The sequence below is a fragment of the Mustela lutreola genome, chromosome 14 (genome assembly GCF_030435805.1).
Source record: "Mustela lutreola isolate mMusLut2 chromosome 14, mMusLut2.pri, whole genome shotgun sequence".
Classification (NCBI taxonomy): domain Eukaryota; kingdom Metazoa; phylum Chordata; class Mammalia; order Carnivora; family Mustelidae; genus Mustela; species Mustela lutreola.
In genome coordinates, this window is record NC_081303.1 from 15,636,680 (window position 1) to 15,658,908 (window position 22,229).

Consider the following 22,229-nt stretch of genomic DNA (forward strand, 5'->3'; position numbering starts at 1 on the left):
TTGCCTTCTTAGTGTAATTTGTATAGCTTAAGTCTGACTGACACTTCATAAGCTTACTTCGAATTTAACTCTTAGAAGTTATAGTATTATCTGTTGCCACATAGCAAGTCACCCCAAAATTTTGCAGCTGAGAAATAAGAAAGATTTATGCTCCCCCAGCTTTCAAGGGGTCAAGAATCTCAGAGGAACTTAACATGAATGGTTCTGGCTCAGGGTCTCTTAAGAGGCTGTACCCGGGTACAGTGTAGGACTACAGTCATCTCATGGCTTGACTGGGGAAGGACCCTCTTCCAAGCTCATTTGCTTGGCTGTTGGAAGACCTCAGGAGATGCATTTCCAGGCTCACATGGGTCTCTCCTCAAGGCTGCTTTATCACATGGCAGCTGGCTTCCACCAGAAGGAGAGATCCCGAGAGAGAATAAGAGGGAGTACATGGTCTTTTTATAACCTTATCTTGGAAGGAACATCCCATCACTTACACTATATTCTGTTCATTGACAGCCCCCAGGCAAGGAGAGGGTAAAACATGGGACATGAATACCAAGAGGCAGGAATCACTGGGGGTCAACTTAGAGACTTCCATATAGGTAGATTATTTCCCAATTTCTCCAATTATTTCCCAATTTCTACACTGCCGTGTTTCAGTTAGAACTCTCGATTTTTAGTGTCTGAAGTCTCAACACAAGCTGGCTTATACAAAAAGAAAAAGTGTGTGCCTTATGGTGAGGTTTGGTATAGAGGATCCATCAAACATGACCTGATCATCTTGTTTTGTTTGCTCCATATTGGCTCTATTTTCTGGTACCTCCTCCTCTCTTATTGGATTAATAAACTGTGAGGTTTATGGGTTCAAGGTCAGTGGTATAGTGTGAAAATCTCTTCTCTCAGAAGCTATGACATAAATTTCATTGGCTGAGTGGGTCGCAGGTTCATGCCTGAATCAGCTGAAAGGCTGAGGAATCATGACTGTATTGGCTGGGACCCAGGACAGACACTGTACCCACAAGTAGGATGAGTCCCACAGAAAACACAGCAGGTAGGAGAGAGGGAGGTAAGTGCCCTCAGGAAGGACCACATCACTCAAGCATTGCACTCATGTACTGTCTACATAGTTGTCTCCTCCAAGTTTGTAGTGAACTAGAACCTCTTGGAAAATGCTTACCCTCTTCCTCATCATTCACGTCCCACACCAATGGATCATAGAGCCCTCTTGATCTACTGCCACCTCTCAGGTCCCCCCTTCCCCTCCCCCCTCCCATCCCATGAATCTCTCACCTGGGCTAAAGCAATAACATCTGAATTCGTTGTCTACATTGTTACCTGCCTTCTATCTGTTCTCTAGCTACCAGAGTGGTTGTTCTCTGTTTTGTTTTTGTTTTAATGCCCTCTGATGAGTCTAGTGCTCTGTTGAAAATTTGTCAAAGTCCCACTAATCCCACTAATGAAAATCCAAGTGCCATGTGACCTGGCCTCTGCTTGATCACTTGGTCACTGTCTACTATAAGTCCTCTCTCTCTGAGCTCCCCAAATTCTAATTACGATGTTTCTGCCCACCCCAGTCTCTCTACATGCTCCTCCTTCTCTTGAGGAAGCTCTTCCCTTGCACTGTGGCTCTCCCTCTTCAACCCTACTCTCTACCCTCCTCCTTCTTCAGGGCTTACCCATAGACTCCTTTGGACAGACCCACTCTGACCTTCTAGGATTTGATACTCTCATAGCACCCTGTACCTTCTCTTTATTGCACTTAACTAGAATTTTAATTTTTGCTTGTTTAGCACCTTCCCTCTCCAGACCAGAAGCTTAACGAGGGCAGCAACCTTGTGATATCCACCGAGCTCCTGTATGGCAGCTGGTAGACATTCAGTAAATATTTGATGGATGTGCTTCATTCTTCCTTCTCTCAGATCTATGCAAGGATGTTATCCATAAGATTAAATAAATGGCAGGAGTTACCATAGAGTTAAAAAGTGGTGGTCTACCTTGGGCTGGCTCATGAGGTTAAGCCAATCACAGGAGAGAATAAAATTCTCTTGAAGACTTAACAATGGTAAAGTCATATATGTGGTCTCACTTCGATACTTAGGACAATCTCTTCTGAGTTCAGTGTATTCTCCCTGTTTGGTAGAGGAGGAAACTGATGGACTGATGGTCAGAGAGATAAAGCGACTCCCTCAAACTCACATGGTTCACAAATGGTAGAGACAGGACACCCACGGAGGTCACTTGGGACTCCAAAATTACAAGTCTGATTGGAATTATGGGAGGGACAGTGGCATGCTTTTTTCTTCTTTCTTTCTTTCTTTTTTTTTTTTTTTTTTTTTTTTTTTTTTTTTTTTTTTTTTTTGGTAACTACAAGTAGGCCAAGGTCAAAAAGCACAATAACATAGAAATGAAGTCCTGTAGATTTCATACTGCTATTTGGAAAGCAGAACAGCAACGTTGAAAGCACCGGAATGACGGGAGTATAGAATTTGAGGGGGCTCACTCTTTTTATTACGTATTTCAGGTTTTCCTTCCACTGAAGTAAAATTAAGCAATGTTGAATAGTCCTGTGGCATGAAAGACATCAAGTCTACCTAGTCTTCCTATTTTACTTTTAATGGTATTTTTATGTGTTAAGAAATGAAGGCATAAAATTAAACAAGATATACCTCCCCCTTTCCTTGTTTCTCCAGGTTCAATGATACACAAACTAGTCTACTTCCTTTTCTCCCTCTTACTTCAAACACAGTGAGTTAGTATGTGTTTGGTACAAGAAGGCCCTTAAAGTGGTAGGAGTATTTAACTGAGGGGGCCCTGGGGGCTACAGTGGAAAGCAGGGCTCGAGTCAGTGTGGAAACTGCTTTCTTGGTTCTTTCAAGTTATTTGTGAGGCTGAGGCTGGCTTGTTGGAGCAATTCCTGCTGATGTTTCAGTTTGGAATTTTTCTTTTGATCTGGTTTTAACGTCTCTATAGAGAAAATCTGTGCTTCCCCCCTCCCCCCCCATACGTATGGGTCTAACGAGAGAATAATGCGAGGGGGATGACGGAAGACAGCTACTACCGATACACCGCTGGAGAAAAGGAGGGAAAAGAGGATTCAGCGTTTGGGATTGGAGGGGAGTCCTCCATTCCATGAGTCTAGGAAAGGGGAGCACTATGCAGAGGTACATAAACTCTGAGTTAATCACTCCCTGTAGTAAGCATGAGCCAGTTTGACAGAGGACGGGAGCCTGGCAAGGTGTGGTTAAACTTGCAAAAGACTGAGAAAGAGCAAGAAAGAATCACCAAGCTGTTAAACGAAAGGAGAGAAGTTAACAAACAAGCAAATCTCAAAGTGTTTGGGATCATTTCATCTGGGGAACAAAAAGCCTGTGATAGGATAGAAGTAATTCTGAAGGTGGTGAATTCATCTCGTGTCCTATATACGCTGGTTCCAAATACTTGAAGAGAGGCCAGGTGAACGATGTCTTCATCCACACTGTCATTCAGATGTTTCTCGAATACCTATTTGTTTTTCTTTGTTTCTTTTTTTTTTTAAAGATTTTATTTTATTTATTTGACAGACAGAGATCACAAGTAGGCAGACAGAGAGAGGAGGAAGCAGGCTCCCCGCTGAGCAGAGAGCCCGATGAGGGGCTTGATCCCAGCACCCTGGGATCATGACCTGAGCCGAAGGCAGAGGCCTTCTGAGCCACCCAGGCTCCCCTCGAATACCTGTTTCAAACCAGGCACTGGTTATTGTGGATATTATGGGGATCAGAGAGATATGGCTTCTGCCCTCACTGAGCTTACAGTGTAGTCTGAAGAAGCATAACACACTGTGGCAAGTGTAAAGACAGAAGGCCAGGTTGCCCGGGAAGCAAACAGCCAGACACCTAATGAGCTAGGATTCGGGAGAAACTTCCAGACTGCTGGCAGATCTGAAGGACATCACCTGTGATGATTAGTTTTAGGTGGCTTGGCTACCGTACCTAGTTATTTGGTTAAACACTTATCTAGGTGTTGCTGTGAAGGTATTTTGTACATGTGGTTGCAATATATAATCATCAGACTTGAAGGAAAGATTACCTTTAATGATGTGTGTAGGTCTCATATAATCAGTCAAAGGTCTGATGAGCAAAAACTGACGTTTCCCAGAAAATAAGAAATTCAGGACAGAAGCATCAACTCTTGCCCGAGTTTCCAGCCTGCCAGAACGGCCCTAGGAATTTCAAATGGACTTGCCAAAGCCCACGACAGTGCGAGCCAATTCCTAAAATAAATCTTTTGTACACACGTACACACATGCCCTATCAGTTCTGTTTCTCTGGAGAACCGGACTAATACAATGTCTTAGTCATGTAAAACTGGGGGAGGGTGTGTGAGGGAAGATGAAGGACCCAGAGAGGCCTGGAATGAAAAAAATAAGCCAGATCAGGAAGCAAATTATATGTCACCTAGAGAGTTTGAAACGGTTTTAAGTGAGAGGATCAGATTCACATTTCAGAAAGGATATCCGATTATATTGAGAGCAGAAGTGGAGAAAAACATGTTTCTGTTCCAGCAGGAAGGAATTCCTAATAAGGAAGACGTTTTTTAATAGGAGGAAGAGGTGCTGAGTCCATTCTGGAATTTAAAAAATAATTTGGCATTTTCGAGCATGGATGGCCACAGTCCTGCCGAAGGTTTATAACGCTCTTTTGGCCATCGAGGGTGTTTCTGCTCTGCCTGACCTCCTCTGGGTCTATAGCTTTCACTAGCTTCTCCCATCTACAGTTTTCACGAGGAAGTTCTCCCGGTAGCTGGCAAAGTACTTCAAGTTGGCCCAGCAGCCTTTCTGGGAGATAAAGGAGCACAGGGCGGAGGTGGGAGGGTGCAGGTCAGCGGGCTATTCCCGCAGCCAAAGGAAGAAGGAAGAGCGAGTTTACACTCGGGCTCAAGTTCTGTTACATCACGTGTGTGACGAGGGGGACTAACCTATTTCAGCTGCGCGCTCTCTTCCCCTCCTCTGCGGGTTCGGTGCCCGCACCCCTGCAGCCACGCGTTCAGCTGCCCCCGCGCGGCCGTCTACGAGTCTGGGCGGGGTCTGGTAGCCGCCAAACTGGGAACTCCATGCCGAGGTGTGCAGGAGCGCCGAGCTCAGACTGAGGTCCCAGGTCTCCCACTCCGCAGCTCCGCCGAGAAGAGCCGCAACCCCTGTCCCCTGAAAAGGGGTCTTGTCCTGAGAGCTTCTGATTTTTCTTCCATTCCCTCTGCATCCTTAGATGTCTTCACCCTAGCTCCCGGTGCGTTCCCCATCCTTTCTGGTTTGGAACCTTCTGTTGTCAGAGCTCGCTGCCCAGGTTAAGCACCCGAGGAGGAGGTGGGGTGTGGTGGGGGTTGCTGGTGACTCGACAACACTTCCTCAGGCGTAGACTGGAAGGAGCCAGTAACCCCATTACCGACCCCACTCCGGGGGTCTCAGGGCGCCCGTGGGGGCAGTTCTCTGTACAACCCTGGTTGTGGGGGGGGGGGTGCAAGGGGAGCGGAAGATGCTTACGTGCAGGGGTCCTGGGACCCGCGCCCCGCCCTGGAAGGAGATAGGTTGGAGCTCGGTCTGTGCGCCTGATAGTGGGAATGGGCATGTGGGGAGGGGGCAGCGCCAGTGGAAGGGGCTGAGGGCAGAGGCAGCAGGTGAGCCCCAGGGCAGTGCCCCCAGGCGAGGAGGCAGGGGAGACGCCGGCGCGGGTTAGGCTAGGAGGGGTTGCGGAGAGGCGAGCCCAGGCGGGGAGACGGAGGGTGGGGGGAGGCGAGGGGGAGGGAGTTCCGAAAGGAGGGAAAGGAGCGGGCGAGGGACGAGAGCAGCGAGCCTGGCAGGGAGAGCGGCGGAGGGCGGCCGAGCTGCGGGCAGGAGGGCGCCCGGCGCGCCGAGCCGGTGCCACACCCCCCGCCCCCCGGGGCCCGAGGGCTTTGCCGGGGGAGACACACAAAGACATGCGAAGAGGGGCAGAGCGAGGCTCGCGCACAAAGACGCCGGGGCGCACGGCCGCTCGGGCTGCACCGACCGCCCCCGCGCCGCGCCGCGCCGCGCCGGGGACGGGCCAGCGCGGAACCCGGGGCGGAGCGCGCGGCTGCGGCGGCTGCTGCCGGCCGGCGCGGGACCCGGGTCGCCCGCGCTCTCCGGGTGACCCGGGCCCGGCCGCAGGCGCGTGCGGGGGCGGCGGCGCCAGCGCCCAACTTGGCCTCGGCCTCGCCCTCTGCCCAGCCCGCCGGTGTCCCCTCCTTCCCGCGATTTCGTTTCTTCTCACGCTCCCCCCCACACCCCCTCCCGCGTCCAGCCCCGCTCTCCCCACCTTGTAAAACAAAGCCGGGGAAAATGCCTGCCCGTGCAGCTCGGAGCGCGCAGCCCGACTCTGAATAAGAAGTGAGTACAATGGCGTGTTTGTAAAAGCTTCAAGTCCGTCTTTTTCAAAAAACATTTTGAATGCTGCATGCCTCATGCTTCCCAGCGCCTCGCGGGAGAGACCCGGCTATAGAGCAGGAGGTGAGACCCCCCGGGTGCCCACCCCCGCCCCCAAGCCTCCCGCCCGGCGCTCTCCCGCCCCTGCCGGGACCGGGAGGGTTGCAGAAGCCCGGCTGGCAGCAAGTGGACGTCCTCCGCCTTCGTTGCCCGTCCCAGGTGTTGGGTCATAATCTCGGCTCGGAGGCACACCGAAGCCGGGCTCCTCGGCTGCCTGCTGCTCCCCCCTCTCCCGCTGGTGCCTGGGGCTTCTGCATCTGCCTCGGGTGTGGGTTTGGGACACCTTGGAGGAGTTTCCGAAGGAGGAGGAGGGTCAGCCCTTGGGAGCAGCAGACAGGCAGGACGCATGGTGACCCTGGTCACACTTGTTGCCCATTGCGTGGTGGGACAGGCAGTGGTGCTGAAAAAAAGCTCGTTTCTCTTGCCATTGAGTCGTCTACTGCGGCCCCAAGCGTGGAAGGCATACCTGCGTGAGGATGGGAGCCCGGGATTAAGAGGAGACTGTGATGTGCTGGAGGCAGAGGAGGGAGGTAGTGGTGGTGATGACAGTGTGTGCAAGGGACGACTCTTTGATTCCTTGTTCTGAGGCGCGTTTCTGCCTGATCATACATCAAAGGATGTGGAGATGGAAACACAGAGGTTCCCCATGTTAGACTGAGAGAAAACGCTGTTCTTTTTTATTTTGGTGTTTTACCAATTGCTGTCCATTCTGTCTGCCAAATGTGCATCTATATATATTTCTGCTAATTAAAAAAATACGAGAGTAGCTTAAAAGAATTAAACTTCTGTGGACATTGGGGAGGATATGTGATAATGGTGAGTGCTGTGAAATTTGTAAGACGGATGATTTGCAGACCCGTACCCCTGGGGCAAGCAAGACATTATATGTTAATAAAAATAATTAATAAAAAAATTTTCAAAGAATGGGAGGAAAAAAAAGAACTAAACTTCATCAGGAAATGTATTAGCTTTATACACACACACACACACACACACACACAAAATCTTTTAAAAAACCTATCTGTCCTTTCCCCTAAAAGCATATCATTGTAATGTGTTAGTGTGGCATTGGGATTTAGGATTGGGATTTGGATGCATCAAGGTAAACAGTCCTGGTGTTTTCCACTTCTACAGAGTAGAAACCTCTGGTGTGAAAAACCAGAAATATGAGAGCACGGATAATTGGAAAGGAAAGGTTTGGAAAGCTTCCTTCAGAGAAATAATGTGGGTTTCCTGTTATCTTTATTCCAAAGATGGGTTAATTTTAGATGATGACCTTTATTTTTCACTCAAGACACACTATGTAGCTCGGCGGCAGGGTGGCGTAGCTAGCCAGCAGGTGAGAGTGAGATCAGCGGATACCAGCATGTCTGTTAAAAAAAGTTTTCCCAATTAAAACACTAAAAGACATACCCAGTACTGATTTTGAGCAAAGTTGCCCTTATAACTATTACCAAAGGTGTCTACTGGTTCGTGGCTTTAATCTGAACAGGTGACTGTATCAGGAGGGAAATGTGTCCATACCTGGATCCAGGGTTGAACCACCGTACCTTGCTGAAATGAGCAGTTCAGTCTGTACAGTCACTTCTTGGAGCTCTGACTTCCTGTCTACAGAGTCAGAGCCACTCAGGGTTTCTGCTGGTTTGAGGAGCCCTCTGCTATCGGCCACCACTGTACAACACTGCTTAGGTCTGGGGCTTCAAATAGCTTTGTTTGCGAAGCTTCTTTGTGATGGGCAACTGATGATTTATTTTCTGAACTCAGATTGTGATAGACCTACGTTTAACACACAGTGGTGGTCAGGAGTGTAGGGTATCTAACCCTGTGAAAGCTAACACTTTCCATTCTCTTCTTATCCTCGAGTGATTTCAGGTTCCTGTAGGATATTTGGGTGTAATTCCACAGGGATTTCTCAGATGCTTACCTAAAAGTGTCTTTTAGGTTAGGTTGTTATTATATCAGACCTGTATTATATATACCAGAGTAATTTTACTTATATCTGTAACAATTTTGGACTCTAAATTCATTGTTCTGGTTGAGTTGGTGGTTTTTAAAAGTCCCCCTGTATTTGATTTTTTGGTTGTTTGTTTGTTTGTTTGTTTTTTCTTTTCTGGCTACTCTGTTAACCTTTTTGGTTCAGTGTTGCCTTTCCAGTCATTCTGTAGCAGATGGCTTGTTTCCCCCTTACCAAGCAGAAGTCTAGTGTCTTTGTATTTTCTGAAAAGAAATCCATTAATGATGTTTTTGAAGAGCTAAGATAAATAATAAATGGATTTACTGTCACCTCAGAGTATATGGGATTTTGTAAGGGAACACATAAATCCGCTCTCATGGAGCAATTAGCTTTGTACAGAGCACGGAGGGTCTAAGGTGTAAGATAAGGTTTTACTTTTTCTTTTTTTCTGGATAACGTTCACTGTTGAAATGGAAGGAACTAGTCCTGTCTTGGTTGCACCTAGGATTGTGCCAGAAGAGGTAGCAAGACTTTTTTTTTTTTTTTTCAAGATGTCAGAGATTATATAACAAGATACAGAGACTGTTTAATCATGAACCACTTTAGAGGGTAGGCAAAAAAGAAATGATTGGGCAATTGAGTGGTTTACTTACCACCGTGTTTTACCAGAAAATGACTAATGTTTTACTTTGAGCAACAATGTTTGGATCCCAAATTCGCTTATAATACAATCCCTCTATTACAATGAATGTTTCCATAAAAATAAAGAATATTCCTTGTGTCAGTTGCTTGCAGTGTAGAGGGTTAAGTTCTTGAGAACAGGAAACATCCATGAACCTTCTTCATGAGTATTCATGAGATAGTTCAGTACTATCAATTCTTAGGAGTTCAGTCTTTATTGAGTAGCACGGCAAACAGATGTAAATTTAAAAATTAATTAGAAAGACCTCGGGTGTTGTTTTATTTATTTATTTATTAGACTTTCTTGGTCCACCTCCTGTTTTCTTCCTCCCATCTGGAACCCCAATAGCAGCAGAGAGCTGAGACCCAGCCCCTTTTCCTTGATAAAGTCCTGGATGTGAGCTAGTGGGAGCGCTCTGGTTGGTTCCAGACCTTCCACCAGGAGGGCAGTGGAGTTCAGTCCGCCTTCGCTCAGCCCTTAAAGAAGCCCCTCTACTACTCTTCTCCGACCTAACCTTCCTTCTCTGTTGTTGTCAGTGGCGGCACCTGACTTGCTGGACCCTAAATCTGCCGCTCAGAACTCCAAACCGAGGCTCTCGTTTTCCACGAAACCCACAGTGCTTGCTTCCCGGGTGGAGAGTGACACGACCATTAATGTTATGAAATGGAAGACGGTCTCCACGATTTTCCTGGTGGTTGTCCTCTATCTGATCATCGGAGCCACCGTGTTCAAAACCTTGGAGCAGCCTCATGAGATTTCACAGAGGACCACCATTGTGATCCAGAAGCAAACATTCATTTCCCAACACTCCTGTGTCAATTCGACTGAGCTGGACGAACTCATCCAGGTAATCATGGCACAGAGGAGTTGTAACCCGGCTTCCTCTCTGGGGAAAGAAAGTCATGGCAGGAGGAGGCTACCCTAGTAGCTCAGTGGCGTGCCTAGAGGGGGCCCAATTCCACTTCCTCTTAAGATCGACTTCTTTCTGCACTTCTTCCCTCCTATCTTACTTCTTCTCTTTTCTTCTTCTCCCTTATTTCTCCCTCCTCTTCCTTCTTACCCTCTTCTGCTCCTCCTGTCCCACCATCTCCCTGATTTGTCTTTCTTTGCCTGCTCTTAGAATGGCTAATGGATGCCTGTGGACATGGGGTTGGCTTGCTGGAGGCTCTTGTGGTCAGATTAGCATTCCCAACTGAGAAACATTGCCGTGGCAAGTGAGAGGAAAACCTAAGGCAGAAAAGTGCTTTAATCATGCTGGGAGCCATCATAAGAAAGAAGAGAGGGGTTTGTGGTGTGACTCTCTTGAGATGGGTGACCCTCCTGGTTAGCAAGCTACAGCTCAGCTCTTTAACCCAGCCAAAGTATAACTCTAAAAACTGCCTTTTTTAGGCGCCTAGTGAGATGACGCATCCTTGTTTCTCTAAACCCTAATTAAAAGCAATTTACTCTTACACAGAAAAATGGAGTTTTTGAATAATAAAAAGATAACTTCGTTTTCATGTACTCTATCACGGATGGAACAGTGTTCTTAAGGAAAATACTTTGTTATAAAAGTTAATCACAAAATGATTTGAACATTTCAATTGGACTACTTGGAGATGGCTGTCTTTTTGTTGTGGATTTCTTTTACATAAAACAATTCAGTGGTCAAACCGAGGGTCTGGTCAGAAGAAAGCCCTAGAATGTTCTTTCAAGGAGAGATCTAGCTGACTAATTGTGGGAGACATTTTAATTGTACAGAAACTCATTTTCCTGTAGAACCTACTTCTCTTAACTGGTCTAAGTCAGTTTGGGTTGAAAATTATCCAAGTCATCTGAACATGTTCTTCCTCATCTTCTGTTTGGTTTCAAATCATTCGAATGAATAGTAGATTGAGGGAGGAAATTCTTCCTGTTTTTAATCCAGTTTCGTATTCAAAGACCTTTTCTCTCTTATTTCCCTTTCGCCATGGATACCCCAAAGGCTACCTCTGCCCTTCACGCCTCTCTCTATTTGTAGACTACACATTCAAGTTCGCACTCAAGTTTTACTAAAAGCTATCAAAGATAGTATTCGCTTACCCCCTTTTAGTTCCTTCTATATTCAGACACTTCTGCGTCTCAACCACTTGACTTAGATTTTGAAAAGACTCCTCAGACACTTATATACGGCAGTATTTTCAGTATTGACAGTGAACCCTCCAATAGATATCATTGAGGTACTAAAAAATCTTAAAGAATTCCCATTTTCCTAGGGTTTTAAAGGAGGAGCTCTAGGTTGTCTTGGAAGTAGCATCAGATAGGATGTGTTTTACACTCCAGCTGAGCACTTTCTGGAGGCGTCACTCTGAACAAGTACCTTTGCTCTCTGAGCCTTCAGTGATCTGTCTGGAATGAGGAAGGCATATCTACCAAGCAAGGTTGCTGTGAAGAGTAAAGAGATAATCCCTATAAAGCATCTAGGACGTCACAACGTGTTAGGTTCCTTTGCTGCTGTTCCTATTTGCTCCCTTCCCCCGACCCCTACTCGACCGCTTTATTGGGTTGAAGTATCTGATTCAGGCAATTCAGAATGAATTTAGAACTAAGAATTCAGTTCCATTCTAGCATCTGAAGCTAAGAAGTGTGGTGCGTTTAGGGCAGGGGGGAAAATGCCTGGAATTTCAGGACAATGCTGGAGGAAACCCTGTGTGAAATTCAAAATGGTCTCGCTGTTCTGTTCTACCTAGACTTATTCATCACTGTGAAAATAACTTGAAGGTCGTAGCAGGTGGAGACAATCTGGAGGTGGAGACTGATTATTTTTGCTCTATTGTTTTTGGAATGGAGACAGACAGAGCTCAACAAGGACCTAATCTTTTTCTTTCCACCCCACAGAGGAATCTCTTTTAGCTTTATTAATATTCACTGCTGATGAGAATCCTCACTTTTTAAAAATCTCAAGTATTTTTGTGCTTATTCCAAAGTCCGTTATTTATTTTCATATCACTCATCTTTAGAACCCCATGACTTGAATAAATTATTATATTCTCTTCAAATAAAGTTTTTTCTGATAGGAGAAATGTTTATAATGGCATGGCTTCAGGGATCCAGATCAGTATACTAAAATAGGGAGGAAGGCAAATGAGCCAGTCATCTTATATTAGAATTACATTTCATTCATATGATTCTCGTAAATTTCCACATGGTTTTCCCCACATTCATTTGCCCGTCTAATCGTCCCTTAAAACTTCCTGAGTAGTTTATATCACAGCATTAAGGATTAGGGAGCTAACACACAGCAGTGTCAGGGACTTACGCCAGACAGCATTATGAGCATGAGAGATCAGGCGTTCAGAACCTTGATCCGCTGTTATTCCCAGGAGTCTTGGCTGGGTTTAGCGTTTTTCCATGCTGAGACGGGGAACCAGTTGGAGAAGTTAGAAGTTTAGTCCTAGTGTTGGTGGAGAAGGACTTTTTGATTCCTTTTATGAAGAAGGAGGAAATGGGTCGTCAGACTGTGAGGTCAGGTACAGTGGATCTAATTTAGCCCCAGGTTATTAATCACACCTTTGGACAGGTTACGGTGACCTCCTAACAAGCCGTGCTTGCATCCCAGGGTAGGGGAGGTGAGGGAGAGGAGGGGCGAGAACCCAACTGTGGGCTTCCTGAGAACAGTTGCTTCTTCAGCTGCATGATCCCAGCTACGCTTTCCCTCTGAGTGCTGTCTTGACATCAGCTGTCCAAGGCAAGATGGAGGGTTGAGGAGGGGGCAGAGCTGTTGAGACAAAGGAATCCAAAGCGCTAAAGTATTTTGAACATTTTGATTTTCACCATCCATTACATTTAAGTTAGTATGACGTCAGTACGGAAAAACACGGACACACTGAAATTTTGAGAGTCACGAATGCCATTAACAATAGCCAAAATGGAAAAAAAAAAATAGCCAAAATGTAATGAGCACTGACTATGTACAAGGCACCATTCTAACCTTTCACATGTGTTGTCTCATTTAATTCTCAAGCAACCACATGAGATAAGTGCCTTATTAACTGCCTCTAACTTAGGTGCATCCTGAGGCAGAAGGAGCTTAATTTTCCAAGAGAACAATGTGAAAACTGCAGTGTTATTTAAACCTAAGTGGACAGACTCCAAAGCTTATGCTCTCAGCTCCTGTATTACAGCCTCTAAAAAAATTAATAAACATTAATTTTGCTGGAAAGCTTCCTGTTATTCCTTGTATTAGAGTAGAATGAACAGCAAATTACAGTCCTCTATACATAGTGATATGCATTATATAATATATCTCTTCCTCAATATGCGAATGTGGAGTATATAACCTGAGTTTTGGGAGTTTTTGTTTCATTTTGTTTTTTTGAGAGAGAGAGCATATGTGTGTACAGGCAAGGGGTGGGGGGGTGGGGAGCGACGGGAGCAGGAGAGGGAGAGAGAAGCCCAGGCAGGCTCCACACTCCGAGACCCATGTTGGGCTCAATGTCATAACCTTGAGGTTATGAGTTGGATGCTTAACCGACGAGCCACCAGGCACCCCTATAACCTGGGTTTTAATATTCTTTTTGGAGAACACTTCCTGGTTTTCTCCTGTTTGAATGCAGTAACCAGTAGAGGCATAGTTCCTTTAGATATCGCCAGCTGTCAATCTAGTCACTTCCGTATTTGCTGAATCGGTTCAGCGATTGAAAGGTAGAGCAAGGGGGCGCCTGGGTGGCTCAGTGGGTTAAGCCGCTGCCTTCGGCTCTTGTCATGATCTCAGGGTCCTGGGATCGAGTCCCGCATCGGGCTCTCTGCTCAGCAGGGAGCCTGCTTCCTTCTCTCTCTCTCTCTGCCTGCCTCTCTGCCTACTTGTGATTTCTCTCTGTCAAATAAATAAATAAAATCTTTAAAAAAAAAAAAAAAGAAAAAAGAAAGGTAGAGCAAGATTTATGATCTGTACATCGATAAAAATCATTTTATCATTTAAGCCACACAACCCCTGTGAGGTAGGGAGGGAAGGAATGCTATCTGTTTGGGGGTAGAAAAATGGATGCATTTGCATGAGGTCATGTGGTCTCAGGTCTAGAGTCTTGGAATCCTCCTCCTGAGGGGATTAAATTCTCTTTGTGCTGTTCCTTCTTCTCAGTTTGGTTCTTACTTCTTCAATCAGTGGCATTTGCTGGGTACGTCCAGTGGGTTGACCTTCCTGTTGGGTACTGGGGCAAGTGAAACTATCAGAAAAAACATCTTTAGGCACTCCCTCCTTCAAAGTCAAGTGGAGGAGACCACCATACACAGAGCCACAGAGGCACCTGGGTCATGATCTCAGGGTCCTGGGATGGAGTCCCCCACTGGGCTCCCTGCTCAGCGGGAAGCCTGCTTCTTCCTCTGCCCCTTCCCCCTGCTCATGTTCTCTCTCAAATAAAATCTTAAAAAAAAAAAATCATAGCTACTAGAAGTTCTTAGAGATTGGAGCTGGACTACTGAGGAAGAAATGAACCACTCAATGAGAGCTAAGAAGACACAGAGAAGAGGTGAAGGGAAACTGGATGTTAAATGGGAACTCAGAGTAGTCAGCGGGGGTAGGGAGGGAGGCCAGGGGATCAGCAGATGTTCTAGGCAGAAGCAGCATGATGTGCTCCAGTAACCAAATGATCTAGTCTGAGGAGCAAGGGCATCAGCAAGTCTAACCAAGGAGGGCCTCCTTTACCCCCGCCAGGGAGGTGGGCTTTCTCCTGAACCTGCTCCCTACCTGGGGTAGATGGGCCACTGGGGCTCTTGGTTGTTTTCCAGGGAATACCTGGAGCTGCATGCCTTCCTAGAACACCAGTGAACTTCAAAGCAAAACCAAAAACATTGTTTTATATTAATTATATAGTCATTCATCCATCCAAAACTATGTATTGAATTCCTGCTATGTGCATTATCCCAGGGACAGAAATACGGTGGAGAATAAAACAGATGAACATTCTTGCCCTTGGGGAGGTTCCATCCTGCTGAGGGAAGATAGTATGTTAGATAATAATAAGTCCCAGTAGAAAAAATAAAGCAGTGAAAAGGGGTAGGAAATGTTGGGTGGTCTTGGTGATTAGTTTTACATAAGGTCACTGGGGAAGCTTCACCGATAAGGCAATTTTTGAGTAAAGGGACCGAGGAAAGTAGCAATGTGACTGTCCGGGAAACCACACTCAGGCAGAGGGATCCATAGTAGAGAGGCCCTCCCTGAAGAGGGAGTGCCCCTGGCAGGGAGGAGAACAGCAAAGATGCTAGGAGGGAGCATTAGAAGATGACATCAGGAAGGTACTGCAGGCCAAGTCCTGTAGGGCCTTGGAAGTTCTAATATGGAGTTGACTTTCTGGTACAGATGAATGGTGAATGTCCTGGGCTGGCTTGTTTCCCCAGGATCACTCTGGCTGCTGGGTTGAGAAGTGAGTACAGGTGGCCGCAGACAGAAACAGAGGGAACCATTATTTGGTTGTTGGGATTATCCTGGTGATAGATAATGGGGGCTTGAACCAAGATGGTGGCAGTGGGAGTTGTGAGACATGGTCAGATTCTGAGCACATTCCAGAAGGAGAGCCAGTGAGATTTACCAGTGGACAAGATTGCAGTGCAAGGGTGAGGAAAGAATACAGTTCCCACTCTCCTGACATGAGGGAGAGCAGAAGAGGCACTGGTGATGGGAAGATTTCAGGCCCTTAGTGTTGTTGGACATTACATGCAGAGTGGCAGTTAGACAAGAGTTCAATTATGGATTTTCAGGACCCAAAATAAGAGGAGTTCCAGAAAAGGAGTTCCAGAAAATGGTAGAACGTACCAATAGCACCGAATAAAGATGGGTACCACAGGCAAAGGTTGCATCAGAGGCCTCCCTCCACCAGGCCATGCCATGACATTCTTCTCTCTTAGATCCAAAGCTCCCCATGTGTACATGGGATACCTTGGGACCAGGGAGCCCAAGATAACCTCTTGGCTGAGATTTCTGCTACCCCGCTGGTCACAAAGCCCTGTTCTTACCAAGTAGCTAGCCTCAGTGGCAGAGCTTTCTGAGAGTCTCATTAAGACTAAGTGCAAGTCGTCCATCATGCTGTTATGGATAAATAATGGGACAAGTTGGTCCTAATCTTGCAGACACTCTACCGACATGGTTATAAAACAACACTCTGGGTCAACATGTCTCACTCTTTTACCAGGGGACAATTCCATGCAGGGACTTCAGTGAAAACTGTCTCGCAAATTCTGGCCAGCACAGCCATGTTAAATTTGAGATGCCAAGAGCTTGTTTTCCAGAAAACCTTTAAAAGGGCTTTCTTTTCTTATCAGTGCCTTCACTCTTCTTTGGATTAATCTCTAGAAAAAGCACTGCAGATAATTGAGTGTGTAATCTCGGATGTGTGATAACGTAGTAGGTTGGATTATTTTAGCAGATTATTTGGGAGCCATTTTAAAAGACTGGGCTCTAATTATTCAGGAATGCTGTCTTGAGCATTACAAGAGGGACTTAAAATCATGGGAGCTACAGAAGTCTTAAGAAAGCTTTGTCCATTTCCAGTTTCCCAAGGACTCTCCCACATACTACTGTCTTAGTGAACAAACTTATTTTTGCTTCCCCTTCCTGTCCATATGTTCATGCTATCTTGACTTGCAGAATGTTGTATGTAAGTACAACAAATAACAACTGAAATATTTTTATACACTGTTTCTTAATTATACTTAAGTTTTTGTAATAGAGCATCTATGTAGCTTGTCAGGAAATGATTTTACCTCCAAAAGCTCTATGAAGATTAACTAGTTAATATTGGTTTTAAAAAAAGAAAAGTGTTACGTGAGTATTGTATATTAATAAAATACTGCTCAAACTGATCTGATGAAAAAGGAATATTACTTAAAAACAAAGGCTAGAACATTAATTGATGGCTGCATGGTTCATGGTTGAGAATGAGAGAAAGTACTCTCCATATACATTGGAAGACATTAAAGAGTGTTTTTTGGCTGAAGATTTATTTGGTCTAAGCTAAAAACAGGACTCAAATGTAAAGCTCAGTCCAATAATATTAGAGTGAAATTTGATCAGTATAGATCTGTTTGGAGCGATTTAGATGATGGCTTTAAAATTCTTAGAACATGTTTGTATTTAATCATAGATTTGTACACTTACACTTTAAGATATATTATTTAATTTCCACATCTCTTAGAACATAATTTTTTAATTCACATTTGTAAAATGTTCAGCAAGAGAAAAAAATGGCACCTTGATCAGATTCTTTCTTTTGACTCCATCTCCAGTTCCTTCCTCATAGATAAGAATGGGTGCAACACAATGTCTAGTGATAATAGCTGGCCAATACGATCGTAATCCAAGTCTGGGTCTTTCTAGAAGCCCTGACATATACTCTCTCTCGTTCTCGTCTGGTCAGGAAGCAGGTTAGGCTTCATCCTCTCCCTTTTGCAGGTAAGTCACCTGAGGCATAGAACGTTTAACCCAAGTCCCTCTTAACCATTTTAGCTCGAGATGCTCCAAGTGGCACAGCAAGCATTAGGACAGAGCTGCTGTTCAGGTGACTCTAGAGCTCGTGTCTCCTGTACCAGAAGACTTCTCTAGAAACTATATTTTGTTGTTTTCTCATCCTGGGCTCCCCTCCTATTCCTATCAAGCAAATCAGATTTCCAGCCCGTGCACCTGGGATGCACGCTCTGCCTTTTGAGTTGCCGGTGCATGTCTTTACTCTGGGCTCCTACTAGCAAAGGTCAGCAGTGGAAGGCGCAGCAGGTCTGTAGTTGTGAGTGCAAAGTATATAGTCCTGGAAAACTGGAGCCCAATAATGAGGCCACAAATAAGCAGCTAAAACATTATGCTTTAACTTGCATGGCAGGCGCTAGTCATGCTGAGGCATGAACAGGTGACGTAAGTCAGGGAAGGCAGTTTCAAACTGGAGAACATCTTACCAGGAAGAGACAGATCAGGATGGAAAGAGAAGGAAGAAGTGGAAATAGTTTCAGGGACACAAGTTAATGTTCTGCTTATGGGATTACAAGACTTTTTTTTTTTTTTTTAACCCCTTTTACTTTGTGGCATTCACAAAGTAACAAAAGTGGCCTGTACAAGATCCAAGTAATAGGAGAAGGTACAAAGAAAAAAGCAGAGATCTGAAATCCCTCCACCTAGAGTTGGCCAACACCTCTCATGTGTGTTATGTCTGTGTGTGCACCACACACACACACACACACAAGCACTTCCACACACAATTAAACCCGTGCGGGATCACGTACACATGCCTTCTCACCACCTCTATTTTTTGCTCACTATTATGTTGGGGATACTTGGGGAATATTTCAAGTCTTGAATTTAGCTACTATTTAAATAGCCACATAGTTTAGTTAATATCTTTATCAGTAAGAGAATGAGATGATATTTTGTAATCTCTTTCTGCTGTTTCTCTGCCCTTTATTTTTACAAACATTTGACATCTTGGCTGGATCAAGAACAGTAAACAGTAGTCCATCTAGACCAGTAGTTCGGCCCTTAACTACGCTACTGATGGACATGTGAACACAGTATCAGAATTCCCTTTCTAAAACCATCTTTTGAAGGGGTGACTATACCCTGGGCATCATGACAGTATGAAAAATCCAGCATGTAAAACCTTCTCTAATAGGTGTCGCACATGCTTCTCAATAAAGTTTCCCTTTTCGTTTCATCTTTCGTAAAATTATGTCCTTTATAAAGTTTTAGACCATTGCCTGGTGAATTTTGTGAACGAAGTCATGTAATTCCCATCTAAAGATAGCGACATCACCCTTCTTATCTGTATCCCCTACCCCGTGGAGATTTCATCCTCAGCTCCCTGCGCCTTGACGCTCTGCGGTGATGTGTGTCTTGGGTCTCTGCTTTCTAATAGTCTTGTTTTGTCATTGCTTCCTTAGTGCTTAGACTGGCCCCTTGATTATTTTACTTATCTTTTTTTGGAACTGCTTTCTGCTCAGTTAAAACTTTGATAAGTGTCGCTTTGAGCTGTGGGCGGTATCCAGAAGAGGAGGGATCATACCTTAGCACAAGAAGAGCTTTCTGTTTTAATTCTTTTTCCTTTTCTCCGCTCCCCCCCGCACCCCCCCGCCCTCCCCCCCCCCACCCTGGTTTATTCCTGTTACCTCTCTGGTGATGCCTGGTGTTTTCCTGTGTGGGCGTTGTTGGGTAATGTCCTCCGGCGGAGTCCCAGGGACTCTAGAGGCTTCTTCTAGGTTAATGAAAACAGTATTTGAAAAGGGGTGGTGGGTTTATTTTCTCCCAAATCTATTAGTTTTCACTTAACGAGAATGAGTGTCTACCCTCATCCATACTCTGTCTGCCTTTTCACCCAGGCTTGCAAGGTTTTAAAAATTTAATTGAACATTAGGCATTTCACAATCTTCAGAATCATGATGCTGTTCCCACACTTTGATATTCTCCTTTTTAGCGTTAAATTAAAACATTACATAATAGCTATCTACATTTACATTGATCCCTTTAAATATATATTTATTTAATCTATATTTTTGAAAACTGTTAAAACCTTTTTTTAATTTTATTTTCTTCAGTGTTCCATAATTCATTGTTTATGCAAAAACCTTTTTTTTTTTTTTAGATCTGTAACCAAACCTTTTTTTTTTTTTTTAAGGTCTTATTTATTTAGACAAAGAGTGTGTGTGCCAACAGTGGGGAGGGGCAGGGCAAGAGGGAGAGGAAGAATTTCCAGCAGACTCCACACTAAGCCTGGAGCCTGACGCAGGGCTCGATCCTGCAACCCTGAGATCATGACCTGAGCTGAAAGCAAGAGTCAGACACTCAATTGACAGAGCCATCCAGGCGCCCCTGTAACCAAACATTTTTATATAATGGATAATTTTTTATCAGTGTTCAGAAGATAATTTTTATGACTCCTTAACATTTTGTGAATTCATTTTTCTTATGTTCTTATATACCCCCATACAATACCTATTTGACTATCGAAACATACTTTCTCTACACAGAATGGCTCTATTTCCCCCCTATGATCAGTTAGCTTGCATATGTATTCAGAAGTATCCTTTATTGCTTTCATTTCATATTGCCTTTGGTTTTTCTCAGAAGATTCCAGTTTATTTAGAATTTATTGTTATATGTGAGAGAGCTCTAATTAGCGTGTCTTTGGTCTGTAATGATGTTGAGTGAAAATGCCAATATTCGAAGACTGTTAAGTTAAAAAGGATATATTCCTTTTTAGGGGTACCTAAGGAATTTCCCAGACACTCATGAAGTATAATGTGTTCTCTGGTGATGAAGCAGAGAAGGGAGCTTTGAGAAATATGCAAGGCAATGGCTGTCAGGACAGTGGAAAAGGGAAAAAATCTCCATAGACACCGTCACGTGATCACATGGCTTGCATTGATGCACATTGCAGGGAAAAGAGCCTTTAATTCTTAAATTTTCTATTTTTAGGATCCCAGCACAGTTTCTTGACTATTGTAAAGTTCCTTTTTTTACAGTTATGCATCTGTTCTTATTTTGCTAAAACTCACTTAGAGGAATATGGGGATTCATCAGAAACTCGTAATTGCTAAAACAGGATGCGTTCTTTTTGGGCAAATGAAAAAGTCTCCCTTCCCGTCACTATTATTCATCTACTATAGAGGTTGGTTAGAAAATATCTGATCTAAGTGACAGATACAATGGAATGAACCCCTCTTTCCTTGGATAGGAAATGCTTTCAGCATCAGGGTGATATTAGTGGTCCCGGGGAAGTAGATTCTGAAATTTATAGGTGAAAAGGCGCTGGTTTAGGGCACCTGGGTGGCTCAGTGGGTTAAAGCCTCTGCCTTCAGCTCAGGTCATGACCCTAGGGTCCTGGGATCGAGCCCTGCTTCGGGCTCTCTGCTCAGCAGGGAGCCTGCTTCCTCCTCCCTCTCTTTCTGCCTGCCTCTCTGCCTACTTGTGATCTCTGTCTGTCAAATAAATAAATAAAATCTTAAAAAAAAAAAAAAAAGGCCCTGGTTTGTGTCCACTGAGGTATTTTGCTGTTAACCCCAAGAACAGAGATACCTCACTGCTCCTCCAGACTGGAAGGGGAGTTCTCAGGGAGGTTTTGTGTTAACCCAAGAGCACCACACTGTGGATCTGTGGTCATGGGTGGTTCCCATCCGGTGACAACGTGGTCAGGATTCACAAACAGATTTCCAAGCAGGGCAAGCCTGTACAGACTAGAAAGGAGAAGCACAGTTTCTTCTTCATGGATTTAGAGTGCTTCTATTTTATTTTGCATGGCGAGTAAAGGGAAGGTCTCATTTTCCTTCAAATGGATGGCCATGGAAATGCTTACAAAGTAGGATGTTTAATGGGTAGCATAGCTCTGCACAGCAGCATCTGAGGTGATCAGGACCTAGGTGTTTCTTGAGCAAAGAAGCCAATAATATGGCAGATGTCTTCTCACCCTTGACGTTAAAGCTTGCTTTGGAGATCGTGCTTCTTTTAGGTAAAATAAAATTTACAGTGTTAATTGCATAACAGTCCATAAGAGAATTTAAATATTCCCAGGTGTGGTTCTGACATTCTTGCTGCATTAGGGGTTGGTGACGGTTTCTGAGCACACTTGGTTTACTCTTGCCTCCCGGAAGGTGAGCTCAGTTGCTGTTGTTTTCCATTTGTCCCAGTCCCTTTAACTCATTGAATGCAGGACAAAAATAGAGACCATTATTCCCAGCTGTCCCAGAATAAAACTTTGTGTGTATGTACGATATCCATGTATGGCAAAGTTACATTTAATCATGGGACAAAATAGCTTATCATTCATGCAAGGAAAAAAAAATCGATCAATGACATAGTTTTCTGAATCTTACTTTTTTTCTTTGTTTGTTTGTTCATTTGGCCGCACACCAAACATTCCGAGTTCTTTTTCTGAATCCAAACTCAGAACTATTTTTGTCTTCACCTGTCATGTTCAGGTAACATATTAGCGCTTGTAGACACCTGAGATAAGACAGTTGGTGGGAAGGTGTCTTCCTCTAAAGGAAGGAGTAATTAAAATGCACATTCATTCATTTATTGATCCTGTATGTAATATGTCTTGAAAGGAATTGTTCCAAGCAGAGGCATAATACCCATAGATCACAACACAGCAGACTGACAAGAGTCGTGCTATCATTGAAGCTGCTATGCTAGCGAGGAGTAA

The 22,229-nt window shown here is 44.6% G+C and overlaps 1 protein-coding gene across 5 annotated transcripts in view; it reads left to right on the forward strand.

Moving 5' to 3' along the window:
- Positions 1-22,229, forward strand: part of KCNK2 (potassium two pore domain channel subfamily K member 2) — a 231,241-nt gene that overhangs the window by 71,602 nt on the left and 137,410 nt on the right. For 2 of the 5 annotated variants that reach the window (XM_059146355.1, XM_059146356.1), the window contains exons 1-2: positions 6,350-6,484; positions 9,633-9,943. In XM_059146355.1, the coding sequence (XP_059002338.1) occupies positions 6,439-6,484; positions 9,633-9,943 (357 nt within the window). In that variant the 5' untranslated portion in view covers positions 6,350-6,438. Of the gene's footprint in view, positions 1-6,093; positions 6,485-9,632; positions 9,944-22,229 lie in introns of those variants that run through there. The other 3 variants (XM_059146357.1, XM_059146359.1, XM_059146358.1) reach the window with 2 other exon arrangements.